This window comes from Piliocolobus tephrosceles, chromosome 1 (genome assembly GCF_002776525.5).
Source record: "Piliocolobus tephrosceles isolate RC106 chromosome 1, ASM277652v3, whole genome shotgun sequence".
NCBI classification, from domain to species: domain Eukaryota; kingdom Metazoa; phylum Chordata; class Mammalia; order Primates; family Cercopithecidae; genus Piliocolobus; species Piliocolobus tephrosceles.
In genome coordinates, this window is record NC_045434.1 from 31,727,115 (window position 1) to 31,741,172 (window position 14,058).

The 14,058-nt window shown below is 44.4% G+C and overlaps 1 protein-coding gene across 1 annotated transcript in view; it reads left to right on the top strand.

Annotated features, from left to right (window-relative positions):
• The window catches only part of TNN (tenascin N), a 72,648-nt gene that overhangs the window by 18,183 nt on the left and 40,407 nt on the right, over positions 1-14,058 (top strand). The window contains exons 6-9 of the mRNA XM_023207215.2: positions 72-161; positions 8,612-8,875; positions 12,031-12,297; positions 12,947-13,210. Of these exons, the coding sequence (XP_023062983.1) occupies positions 72-161; positions 8,612-8,875; positions 12,031-12,297; positions 12,947-13,210 (885 nt within the window). The remainder of the gene's footprint in view (positions 1-71; positions 162-8,611; positions 8,876-12,030; positions 12,298-12,946; positions 13,211-14,058) is intronic.

The window sequence follows — 14,058 nt, forward strand, 5'->3', positions numbered from 1 at the left end:
GGGGAGGAGCCGTGCTGGGGAGAGGGGTCTGGGGCCTGCACTCATGTCCCGCACTGCCTGCTTGTTTCCAGGTCTGCACCCGGGGACCGAATATAAGATCACGGTGGTGCCCATGCGAGGAATGCTGGAAGGCAAGCCGATCCTCCTGAATGGCAGGACAGGTGAGAGCTACTTGGAGGCACTATGGACGTTTAATCATGTTTGCATTCTCACATTTTTCTTGGCTGACTCCTCTCTGGATAAGAATTCTGAGATTTGCAGACAGGTGGGGTGGCTCACGTCTGTAATCCCAGTACTTTCGGAGGCCAAGGTGGGTGGATCACCTGATGTCGGGAGTTCAAGACCAGCCTGACCAACATGGAGAAACCCTGTCTCTACTAAAAATACAAAATTAGTTGGACGTGGTGGTGCATGCCTGTAATCCCAGCTACTTGGAGACTGAGGCAGGAGAATTGCTTGAGCCTGGGAGGCAGAGGTTGTGGTGAGCCAAGATCGTGCCATTGCACCCCAGCCTGGGCAACAAGAGTGAAAGTCCATCTCCCAGAGTGGCTGGGGCTGAAGCCACTTCTGGAATTTGCATGTAGAGAGAGTCTATCCCTTTATTACTGATGTCTATTTTTAGGCAGGAAAAGGGAAGCAAACTTTTCCTATTTCAAATTTTTCTTGCCATTGAAAATCTCTCCCAGGGTCTTGGAGTCAAAGGACAAGACCGTATCTGACACCCTTCTGCTTATTTTAATAGCTTCTATCGCTGTATTGTTTTTAAGACATTTATTATCTAGGATATAGGCACATAGCTCCTTTTTCCCTAAATACAAGTGATCTATAATTTTCTTCTTGCCACATCTGTGTTTTTTCTTGATGACCACACTTAGTAGACTCCTCTAAAATGTCAAGAGATATTAAAAACCCTCACATGGGAATAGCGGTATGTTGTCATCTGTGTGTTCAGAAAATATCTAGTGATAAAAGGTTACAAATCAGTCATATTTGACAATAAGTTTGTAATTCATTAATCAGATCAGAATTTGAAAACATGGTAGGCATACACATGAGACATCCTAGGTAACTTTTAGTTTTTAACCAATAATTGAGTCCATATTAAATTGTGAACTTCCTCATTAACTCTGTGCTCCTGCCTTCCCCATGCTGGAAACCCGTGATCTAGAACATAGTGCCGCTTGGGGAGACCAATCCTTGGAGCTGGTAAAGAAGGAGTCTTTGAGTTTTGAGTCTTTCTTGAAAAGTTTTTTAGTTCTTTCCAATTCAGTCCTGGAAATAGCTGGTTATGGTGGAGAGAATAAGGGGTGAGATGCTGTGAGAATTGAATTCACTATTTCAGCTGCCTAACAGATTGCTTATATGCAGTATGAAAGAGTTGGGCAATTATAGTGGAGAACATATAACTTAATTTACAAACTAGACAATGTGGACTGTACAGCCTGCTTGAATAGTGGACTAGTGAACCGTTTTAATGAGCTGGAAAATGGTAAGTACTTCTGTGCCTCCAGTGGCATTCCCTGTAGCTGTGAATTAATTGAGAGCTTACTGAGTGCCAGGCATTATAATCACTACACACTTTTTATGAATATCTCATTTGGTTCTCACAGCAATCCAATGAAGTAGATACTATTATTATTTCTCTGCCATATATAAGAAAACTGGAGAAGGTAAGCTCAAGATTGCCCAGCCAGGAAAGGACAGAGCTGGGATTTGAACCCAGGATACCCAAGTGTAAGCCTTTGGGCTTAGCTACTGTAAAGCAAAAAGTATCTGAGATAGGCCTTAATCAACTTAGAAGTTTATTTTTCCAAGGTTAAGGAAGGACATGCCTGGGAGAAAGAAACATGGAATCACAGAAACAATCTGTGGTCTGTACCTTTCTCCAGAGATGATTTTGAGGGCTTCAGTATTTAAATGGGAAAAGTGGGCTGGAAAGGAAATAGGGAGGGTGTGTTAACTCCCATGTTGGAAGAGAATAGGAGCAGGTAGGGGGATAGTCAATTGTGTGTTGAGTAAATTTGCACTTTTCATAGGATAAGGTGAACACGGAGTAGCTACGTGTGGAGATATTTAACCTTTTATCTGTAGCCTGTGTAAGAACAAAAGGAAAGGCAGCTTCTTGCATAACTCAGCTTTCAGCTTAATTTTTTCCTCTTGGCACAGTGATTTGGGGTCCCGAGTTTTTTATTTTCCTTTCACGTTACAAAGCTAAAGTGCTTCCCACTTTTACCCTCCTGTAAGAGATAAACACTTTTTCTTCTCTTACACAGTCAACACAGAACATTTCACCTCTGGAAGTGATTTTTCCCCATATACCAGGGAGTTTTCCATCAGACACCAACTGGGTGTTCTATAATTCAATTCATATGTGACATTCCTCCCTGGAAATAGCATCAGATCCCACAAGTTAAGGGCCCAGACCACAAGACTTTCCTCACTTCAGATGCCTGTCACAGTCCCCAGGTTATGACCTGTACTTCTGACCATTTGGCTATAAATTGGGGGTTTTTATGACTCCCTTCCTTAGGTTCCATTAATTTGCTAGAGCGGCTCATAGAACACAGGGAAACACTTTACTTACATTTACTTATTTATTGTAATAAAGAATATTACAAAGATCCAGGTGAAGAACCAGATGGAAGAGATGCATAGGTCAAGGTATGTGCTTCCATGGCCTCTGTGGGTGTGCCACCCTCCCCAAACCTCCACATGTTCAGCAACCAGGATGCTCTCTGAACCCAGTCCTTTTGGGTTTTCATGGAGACCTCATTATATGGGAATGATTGATTACATCGTTGACCACTGGTGATTAACTCAACCTTTAGCAACTGTGAGTGCCTCTCTCCTCCCCCTTGTTAGTAGCGTGGGCAGGTGGGGCTGGATGTTCCAATCCCCTAATCACAAGGTTGGTTCCCTGGCAACCACCTCCTTTCTGAGGCTATCCAGGAGCATCCTCCAACCCCTTACAGCAGTCATCTCACTAACATACAAAAGACACCTCACTTTGGAGATTCCAAGGCTTTTAGGAGCTGTGTGCCAGGAATCAGGGAACCAAGACCAAATGTGTTTCTTGTTACAAATCATAATATCACACCTCCCATCCTTCTTGCCCATTATTTCTGGTTAATTTTCATACTGTTTGCTTCCTAACTGAAAAATTTTCTATGATTCCTCACGGACTGAGGAGGAAGCATAATGCTTTTATCTTGGCCTCCGTGGTCCATGCAGCCTGGGCCATTGTTATTCTCATTGCTTCCCCAGGGAAAGCCTTCCTGTGGCCAGACTGTTCTTGGGGTTTCCTAACAGAAGACTTATCTCTGCAAGTGTTGTTACTCAGCCTAGAAAACCCTTGCTATTATTTCTAGCCACAAATTAATTTAATTCAACAAATGTTTATTGCAGGATGTATCTGGGCCAAAGAGACCTGGTCCCTTTAGAAATTTCCAGAGCTGATAAGCAATGGTCCTTGTCCTTCAGGGGATCACAGCAATAACGTGAGGTATCCTTCCAGGCTGTGCTGAGTTTCTCCACTGCAGCCTTCTATGACCTCATTAAATGTCAGCCAGATTTGCCTCTGAGGTCTGAGAGCATTTAATCACATATGGCCTCGAATTGCTAGTTAGCCTTTCACATATACTGGAATGTTACTACTCAAAAGTGTTTTTATCGTCAATTATATCCTAAAACCAGGATAGAATATTTTATTGGATTGCAAATAAATTTGTGTCATGTGTTTTACCAGCATAAAAAAGAAAAAGACACTGTAATTTACAGGGTCAGGAAACACTCTTAAACCTGGTTAGACTGTTAAGTAATTTAAGGGAAAAGAAGAGTCGCTGTTTTCTCCAAACGTTTTGCATCCCACCAGGTGGAAAAGGATGCTGGAACTTAAGAACAGCCTAAGCATGTGCAGGGGAGAAACGACACAATTCAGGGATTTTTCATTTAATGAGGAACCCAGTGTAACTAATACCATGACAGGGAAATGGTTGACTGAAATTCCTCACCCTGTTAACCGAACACACTCAAAGTGCACTGGAACACCTTCCAGAAAGGCCGGCCTCAGAAGCACGTCAGCTTCAGGAGCAGCAAGCATAGGCTAGGCCGGTATCTGTGGGGGGTTGTGAGGGGGAACGTCCCTGGATTTCTGCATCATACCCTGACAGCTATGCTTCCCATCGAATGAGAAGAAAGGGAGGCTACTAACTGAGAGGTGATGTCATTCTTTTGTCCTCTATCTGTAAAATGAAGAATTGGACTAAGTTGAGTTTAAATTGAGTTTAAAGTCCTTTCTCTTTTCTTATGATGATGGTATTCTGTTAATAGCTTCATGCTTTTCCCTGGTGTGTATAAAACAAAGCATGCTTGCTTTGTTATAATTTCACAGGCTCCCATGCACAGCAGAGCTTATAGCCTAGAATATTCACTTGTCATCCATTTTCTCAGAACTTTCCTCCTTAGACTATGCTGTGAAATAGCAGTTTTGCTTTTCTTAATATCTTTTTCACTTCTTACGGATTTCCAAACACAGTGTTCCGTTTGAAATGGCTTAGCCCCTAAAACTTTGGAAACTCCCTCATGTCCTAAGCTGAGCTCCTGTCACTATTCAGAACTCCTGTCTCACACACAGCCACCAACACACACATTCAGCATCTGGACAACAGCAACAATCTCTATCATTTGCGTGACCACTGTATTCTAGTGGGCTTCTGTACACTGTGAGACTTTGTAAATATGATGTCTGGTCCTTATAATATCAATAGGATTGCAAGCATTATTATTTCCATTTTACATGTGAGAACACTGAGGCCTACAAAGTTTAGGAGACTCAGGGTGAGCTAGTGAATAGCTAGCTGGCACAACTCAGGTTCACTTGAAATCAAAGTCAATAACGTTTTTAGAAGAAAAGCTGGAGGACAACAGGAAGAAGGGTTGCCCTCTCTGAGTGCATTTTATACAAACGGTGCCTTCTGGATAATTTTGTTGCCACAGTGGAAAGATATTAGAGGAGGTATGTGTAAACAAGAGTGCAGAACTTGTAGGTATTGTGGTCTCAAGGCACCTCTCCCATGAACCCACCTTCAAATCAATGGACACAGGTCCTGCCCCTGCGTCTTCCTCCCCCAGGCTCGTTTCTCATAGATTTTACATCCCGTCGGTGCCATCTTCTACTGCACCAACTGGGAGATTCACAGGTGGCCATTGTGAGTGGAGAAACCTGTTCCTAATGCCTGTGACTACATACTCAAGGGTGGACATGGGCTGTTGGATGTTACAGCCTAGACTGAAGACAGCCATTCCCTACCCAACCCTGTGGCGAATCATGTTATAAAGTGGAATAAGCTTTCCTGATGTGAACAGAGCTTCTAATTAACCTCCTCCATATACTGTGTTTAGGTTTTGCAAATTAGATCTCTTTGAAGTGAAGTGCACCTTTATTCTAACTAACATATGTATTCATAGGCGAGTTCCACTTATCCAGTTTTATAAACATCTCTCTGACCTTGAATGGCCCTGAGAAAAGTCCCACCAGGGCTGCTGGTGTCCAGCAGTTGGGAAGTTACAGCCTGGGGAGGATGTTGGGCTGGGGTGGGGAGAGCCTGTCTTGTAGTAGAGGCTACAGCTATGGCTCATCTGTGATTTAGCCAGCTGCTGCAGCTGCTGAAAGACTTTCTTGCATGGAAAAACTGTTTCATAATCTCCAGATCCCTTTTTGGTAGAGAGAGGTTTCAGTCCTGCAAAGCTGGCCTCTTCCAGCAATATGTCCTATCATGGGGGTCCCATCTCTGAGGCCTTCCTCCCATTCCTGTGTCTCAGCACCTGATCCCAATCATTGGAATGGTTAAGGAGAGCAAGCTCTGTGAAGACCCCCTCTCAGTTGAGTTGCTGTGGTTAGGGAACTGAGAGAAAAGGGAAGGCAGGGGGCTGAGAGCTGTACTGGCACTGTGAGCTTGGAGAAGTCACATCTCCTCTCTTAAACCTCCTTAAACCTCCAGGTCTCCTATAACCCTAAGCATAATATGATTCAGTTTTACCTTCCTACTCTTCATGCCCAAGATGCTCTTTCCTGGTTCTTCTCCATCCCTTGAGAGCTCTGGGACTCTGGGGAAGAAAGGAGCTACAGGGCTGGTTGCTGCTTCCTCTTTCCACCCATGTGGACGTGATGGATCTTTCCTATATTTATTGACTTTTATTTATTATTTTTACTTATTATTATTATTTTTAGACTGAGTCTTGCTGTGTCACCTAGGCTGGAGTGTGGTGTGTGATCTCGGCTCACTACAACCTCTGCCTTCCAGGTTCAAGCCATTCTGGTGCCTCAGCCTCCCGAGTAGCTAGGATTATAGGCGTGCACCACCCTGCCTGGCTAGTTTTTTGTATTTTTAGTAGAGACAGGGTTTTGCCATGTTGGCCAGGCTAGTCTCCAACTCCTGGCCTCAAGTGATCCACCCAGCTCAACCTCCCAAAGTGCTGGAATTGCAGGTATGAGCTGTTGTGCCTGGCTGTGATATATCTTTCAACACACACAGGCAGCACCAACCCCACAAAGCCACAGACCTCTGCTGTGGGTCCCAGAAACAATGGTAGCAAGCACAGATCTGGGGCAGGGAGATGGGGTGGGAGGCACTGCTGGGACATGGGGTTGTACAGATGTGGACACTTTTGAGAAGGTGAGGGTCATGAACTTCAAGAGCAGGACTACTAGGATGTTCTTCCTGTACCCTTAGTTTTCCGTTTCCACTTTGTCACTAATTTCCCCAGATTGAGATGTTGGTTTTGGATGGCTCTTGTCATCTCTTCCCTATGACATGCAGGATCATATCTTGCACCGAAAGTTGTAACAGGATGCGGAGAGAGTTCTCTCTATCATTGCACTCTTTTCCTTGACTCTCCTCTTAGAGCCTGCTGGAGCCTCCAGAGGCCCTGGCCATAGGGTCAGATGGTGGGTGCCTGCATCCTAATTGTCCGCCCTGTCATTCCTGGAGGCCCACAAGTGGCAAACTATTGTGAGACTATTGGCTCTGAGCTCACAGTTACAGTGAGACTATTGTCTCACAAGGCAATAGTTCGAGACCAGTTTCTCTCTCTAGTTCCTGTCCATTACTGCTGCTGGATTTCAGGTCACAGTAACCTTTCAGATCACACTTTATTTATAATTTATTATTATTATTCGTTTCAAAGGAAAATGCTATTGATAGTGCTGCTTAGGACATAGAGGTAAAAAGTGGAAATGTACAGTCTTAGATAAGAATGAGTTCAAATCTTGGCTCTACCACTTAATGTATCCAAAAGGAAACTCTTGGTCCTCTTCCTCTCCCGACTCCCTACTGCAAATGCTTCCCTCCCTCAGCTATCCCTCAGATATCTGTATCTATAGAGATATAGATGTCTCTATAAATGGCCACCCCATTTTGCAAATTACTCAGGCCACAAGCCAACAAATCATTCATTGTATCCCACATTGAATCCATCAGCAGATTATGACAGTTTTACCGATGAAAGCTCCAAAGCCAGCCTTCTCCATGACCTTCATTACTGCCGCAGTTGCCTGCACCCCTGCCATCTTGCATATATACCATTGAAGCAGCCTCCTAGGTGACCTTCACTCTTGGTTCACTAAAGTCAGTATTCTCCCCAGAAGCCAGAGGGATCCTTTGATAGCTCAAGTCAGATAAGGTCATTCTTCTTTTCAAAGCCCCCAGAGACTTCTCATGTTACTTAGTGTAAAAGACAGTGTCATTACAATGGCCTTCAAGGCCATCCATAGTCCACTGTCCCTCTCATTTTCCTGGCCTCCCCTCCAGCCGCTTGACTTAACTCTGTCTAGATGCACTGGCATCCTTGCTGTTTCCTGAATACATGAAGCAGGACCTTGGGTTAGCAGGGACATGTGTAAAAGAAAAAATGAGGGACTTTCTAAGGTCATGGGCTAAGGATATGTTCTTGGGAAGCACAGAGTCTAGGACATAGCTGGCGTATTGTTCTGGGTTAGTTCTTTTTGAATATAAACTCCACATTGGCAGGGATTTCTGACTGTTTTGCTCATTGATAACTCCTAAATGTCATTACATTCCCTGGCACATAATGGATGTTCAGTGAAGTGCTGTTGAGTGAATGAACTGAGTTTTGGAGATTTGTATTCGAAAAGAGAGAGAGGAGCATGTAGATATAAGTGCCAGGTCTGGAAACCGTAATTGGAAGGAATGAATAGGGGAGGCGATGTTGTTTTGATTTGAGGAGAACTAGGGAGGGGAATGATGACTCTTCTTGAATACTTGGTCTCCTGGAAGGGGAATTAGATGTATTCTCCCTGTCTACCTAAGGTAGACAATTGGAAGGAGTTACATTTGAAGGAGTTTTCTCTAATATGTTTAGTAGTCTGAAAATGGAAAATGGAATGGATTGTGTTGTCTATTGGAGAGTCCTTCCTCAGTTTAGGGTTCAAGCAGAAGCCAGTTGTCCACCTGTCACTGATGATGGAGAGACCCCCTTGCCTTGCACAGACCATTGAACTAGGTCACCCAGGTGAACTAGATCTTTAACAATCTATGACCTTGACCAACCAACTGGTTTCTTTGATTTTTCTTTCTCATGTATTTTTATGAAGAAATTGACAGTCCAACCAATGTTGTCACTGATCGAGTGACTGAAGACACAGCAACTGTCTCCTGGGAACCAGTGCAGGCTGTCATAGACAAGTATGTGGTGCGCTACACCTCTGCTGATGGGGACACCAAGGAAACGGCAGTGCACAAGGATGAGAGCAGCACTGTCCTGACGGGCCTGAAGCCAGGAGAGGCATACAAAGTCTACGTATGGGCTGAAAGGGGCAACCAGGGAAGCAAGAAAGCTGACACCAATGCCCTCACAGGTAACAGAAGGACGGGAGCATAAAGTTTTCTCATGGCAGGGAGAAGGTTGATTTTTGAATCGGGAGGTCATTGCTCACCTGGCGTCAGCTCTTTTGTTTGCAGGAGTGGGGAGGAGGGTTGCAAAACCAATTTTGATTTTCATAATTATATATTCTTTTCTTTTTTGACATCAAACAAAAGAGATCAGCCTTTTCACTTGATGCAGAAGGTCATACTTATTTGAGTTGAAATTCTGTATGCAACCCCCTCAGAATAGGGTAACACTTTCTAATTTTCATTTTTTTAGCGTGAAAACTCAAAACATTGGGCTGACAGTGAATTTGAATGCTTATCTCAGTTTGCAGTGGCTGTACAGGCACTTTGCATATAATCTGGAGCTCTCTTTTAGACCGTGGAAATAGTTTGCATCCTGAATCAACATTTACTAAATGGACAGTTCTTCCTTTAAGCTTTCAGAAGCTGCGAGGGTTCTCATACTTCACCCAGTCATTCTGCTCAGTTTGTGCCTGAAGGGGTCCTGGGACTATACTGGGACATAGCCCAGCCATTCTTTCTGCTTAAATCCTCTCCTGGTGCTTCTCTGAATTTAGAGCAGCCTGATCCTGGAGCCCATATGAGGTTCCAAAACACCTGGCAGGAAATCAGAGGGAAAGGCCTCACTTATTATTTGCATTCTGTTCTGGACAGTCACTGAGTATAGAGACCCTCAGAGAAGCAGAGAGGTGGTTAGGAATATAGTTTCGGAAGCTTGACTGTCCAGGTGTTAACCCCAGTTCTGCCTTTGACTAGCTGAGTGGCTTTGGGCAAGTTACTTTACTTCCGTTCCTGTTTCTTATGGCGTAAGTGAGAGCAATGATTTTTTAGAATGTTAGTCAGTATTTGGCCCTTGAAAGATTTCGTGGTGCACAGTCTCCTAGATCCATGTGGGCCTCAATAGTTGACCTCTTCTTCAGGGGAGCAGAGAAGATATTGACAGTAAGGATGGTGATATCTAAATCTGTTTAAAGTCAAAGTCAGCAAATTTCTGTAAAGGGCCAGATAGTAAATATTTTCGGCTTTCAGGGTCCAACAGTCTCTATTGCAATTACTTAACTCTGCCATTGGAGCGTGAAAACAGCCACAGACAATGATGTGTAAATGGACTGGTGTGACTGTGTTCCAATAAGACTTTATTGATAAAGATTGGCAGCGGATCAGATTTCGCCTGTGGGTTGTAGATTGCCACTCCTGGTTTACGTTACACTTGACTCTCTTTTTTACTAGGATTTTGAGTGTCATGAAAAGAAAGAGCACTTGGGTCAGCATTTTTTGTTTGTTTGTTTGTTTGAGATGGAGTCTTGCTCTCTTGCCCAGGCTAGAGTGCAAAGGTGCGATTTTGGCTCACTGTAACCTCCAACTCCTGGGTTCGAGCAATTCTCCTGCCTCAGCTTCCCAGGTAGCTGGGATTATAGGCGCCCACCGCCACGCCCAGCTAAGTTTTGTATTTTTAATAGAGACAGGTTTTCATTGTGTTTCCAAGGCTTGTCTCGAACTCCTGAGCTCAGGCAATCCACCTGCCTTGGCCTCCCAAAGTGCTAGGAAATACAGGAGTGAGCCACCGCACCCGGCCCATTTTTGAAACAGAGGAAGTTGGAATAGAGAAGAACCTTCCCTTTTCTTAGGCAGGGATGGTGTGAGCAGCAGGTAACCTCTGGGGGGTGGCATTGCCACTGGGAAGGGGTCAGACCAGAGCTGAGCTCTGGGGGCACAAACATGAAGGACGTGGTTCATGCCCGTATGACATTCACAATCCTCTGGGTAGAGAAGACAAGTAAAAAAGATAAAGGACAGTGAGTTATGTTCTAGAGGAAACAAAAGTCCCTGGAGCTATGGGGAACTGAAGAAAGGGGACCTACCACAGACTGGGACAGGATAGGGGTCATGCAGGTTGTGGGAGGAGGTGACACCTGAACAAAGCTTGGAAGGACGGGTGGGAGTTAGCAGGGGAGGCAGCATATGCAGAGGCTAAGGTGTGAGAATATGACAGGTTAGGTCCATCTCAAGGGGTTTTTATGGTGGGCTGGTCTGTGTGTTTGGTGAACTAGTGAAGGATGAAGCCAGCTCAGAATCCTGGGCCCTAAATCATTTGTCCTCATGTCAGATGTCTGTGATGCTTGCTGAACTCTGCTCCCTAGGGTGAGTCACTGCACATGGCTGTGCATTCCACCATGCTGGCCTGTCCCCCTTGGCAAGTGGTCCTGTGCAGATATGAAATGCAGGTACTGTGACAAAAACTACAGCCTTTTTTGAGGAGGTAGTTTCTGAAAGAGGATAATAAAGGCATGCTAACCACACACATAATTGCTTGGATTTTTGACTCCCAAAAGATGTACATTTTGAGGAGAAAGTGGTATTTCATGCCTCAAATGCCATTAATAGTAGCAACTTATATTTAAGCATTTTCTATGCAATATCTCATTTACTATTCACCATAACCTATGAGGTAGGTACTGGTATTTCTTTCTCCATAGAGTTGAGGAGACAGACACTTAAATTACATGGCTTGTCCAAAGTTAGCCACGAGGAAGAGATGGAGCCCAGGTTCTAACCCAGTTTAATCACAGAGAAACCCAGACAGATTCTACAAGTTTGATTCTTTTTATTAGCCCAGACCTTGGATACTATCAATTAAAAAGTCTCCTGGTTCCCTGGCCACAGACATAATGTTTTATATGGAAAGAACTGATGGCTACTACTTCTAGGATATTTTTCTTCTCAAAGAACATATTAGAGCAGATGCAGAGGTTTATTCAGTATAATTGCTTTCTAGTACAAGGAGTCAGGAACTAAAAGAATATATTATATAAATCCAGGGTAAAGGAGAAATTTGAATGTGAAGACCAATTCTTTTTATTCCAAAGCAACTTACTCGAAAAGTTTATAGAATTGATAAAGATGCTGGCTTTGTTTGAAAACTCCACTTCTTATTAAATGTTATTAGCCTATTACTGGAATTTCAGACCATTTGCTTAATTAGACCTTTACGTTAACTCAATCATTGACGTATTAGAGACTCTGACATTTGTTGAGGTTATGATTTTGACTGTGTATGTGCTATCTTTATGGAATTAGAGGGCGGTAAAGGCTACATTCTTCTTTGATCTCTCTCTTAAAGAAATTGACAGCCCAGCAAACCTGGTGACTGACCGGGTGACTGAGAATACTGCCACCATCTCCTGGGACCCGGTGCAGGCCACCATTGACAAGTACGTGGTGCGCTACACCTCTGCTGACAACCAAGAGACCAGAGAGGTTCCGGTGGGGAAGGAGCAGAGCAGCACTGTCCTGACAGGCCTGAGGCCAGGTGTGGAGTACACAGTGCACGTCTGGGCCCAGAAGGGGGACCGAGAGAGCAAGAAGGCCAACACCAACGCCCCGACAGGTAACAAAAGAGAGATGGTCAGTTGGAATTGAGTTTTGAGCTTGTGGATTTGAATGGGTACGGTATCAAAGGATGTGGCCTGAGCAGAGAGACTTTGCAATTAGAAGTCTTAAAGATGAAAGAAAGACTGAGCTCTCGTGGTGATGGCAGTGGGCTGCTCTTCCCTGACAGTGATGAGCTGTTCATGAGACCACTTGGCCCACTGGAAGGGAGAAGTAAAGTCTTATAGTAACAATGCTTTTAGCAGAAGATGTATATAGGATCTGGTCATTGCAATGCTTGTGATAATACTTTTAGAATGCTCATCAGTGCAGCAGCCCTTGATTAAATGTTAAGTTAGGAACCCTAAACGTCATGGCATCTGTTTAATTGGAGGTTGTGATGTGCCATGTGCTGCTGAGAGGACATCGTTCCTCCCACATTTTAGGGAACTGAAAGCTGAGAAAGAATGCCTCATTTATAATGATTCCTCCTTTGAACTTCAGAACCAAGGGCTACTTTCTCCTTAGACTCCCAGCGGAGACTCAGGATGAGAATGCCATTGCCTTGTTCTAAAAGAGCTCGGGAAGATGAAAATGACGAAGATGAAGAGATGGATATGTCTTCCATGGCTTCAGAGCTTAAACCTTTCCAAATATTTTTCTTCCAGACATTGACAGCCCCAAAAACCTAGTGACTGACCAGGTGACAGAGAATATGGCCACTGTCTCCTGGGACCCGGTGCAGGCCACCATTGACAAGTACGTGGTGCGCTACACCTCTGCGGACGGAGAGACCAGGGAGGTTCCGGTGGGGAAGGAGCACAGCAGCACCGTCCTGACGGGCCTGAGACCAGGCATGGAGTACATGGTGCACGTGTGGGCCCAGAAGGGGGACCAGGAGAGCAAGAAGACCGACACCAAGGCCCAGACAGGTAAGGAGTGTGCATTATCGCTGTACCAGTGCCATGCTCAGGGTCTGTCTACATGGGGTTTTCTTCTCTGATCTTGGCATAAAGGGGGGCTTTATGGAAGAGCAGGTTGGTATCCTCCCATGATACATTGTGTACCCCTCACTTCCATTTACTGGCCTCTCTTAGAATGCCTAAGTGGTGGTCTCCAAACTCTGGTCTTTAAAGATGGCTGACCACTGCGCTTAGTTCTTTGTTCTTTCTTTGCCTGAGTACCTTTGTCATTAACACACTCACTGCTTCACCTTGACAAGGAATAAATATTAAGAAGTAACTATCATGCTGAGGGAGCCAGACTTAGGGATTGTGATTAAAAAAACACCTTAAAAAAAAACATTCCTCACCTGTTTAAACCCTTTGCAAGCTTGTTTTTGTTCCTGCCCTCCGAATGAATGTTTTAGGCAGAAATAATAACAGTGTTTCATTAGCTAAAAATAAGCAAATATCTAGTCATTTTTAGTCCCCCAGATACATCATTTTGATAATTATGTCATTGTCATGCAATATTCCCTACTTCCCTACATGAAATCTCCTCTCTCTCGGCTTGGGCCACCTGTGGGCCAGCTGCCTGCTCCAGGCAGGGGACATGCACAGTTTCTCTTGTCTTTTCTGCTGTGTACCTCAAGCACTGCTATTCTAGCTTGCTGTATGCAGTTTCTCACCCATTTATCTTTGGCGTTGCTGGGAGAGGTAAACTGATGAGAGGTGAGGGGTGAGGATGGGGAGAGGTGAAGGGTCCGGAAGGAGGAGAAGTGAAGGGTCAAGGGGAAGGAGAGGTGAGGGGTCAGGAGGAGGAGAAGTGAGAGGTCAGT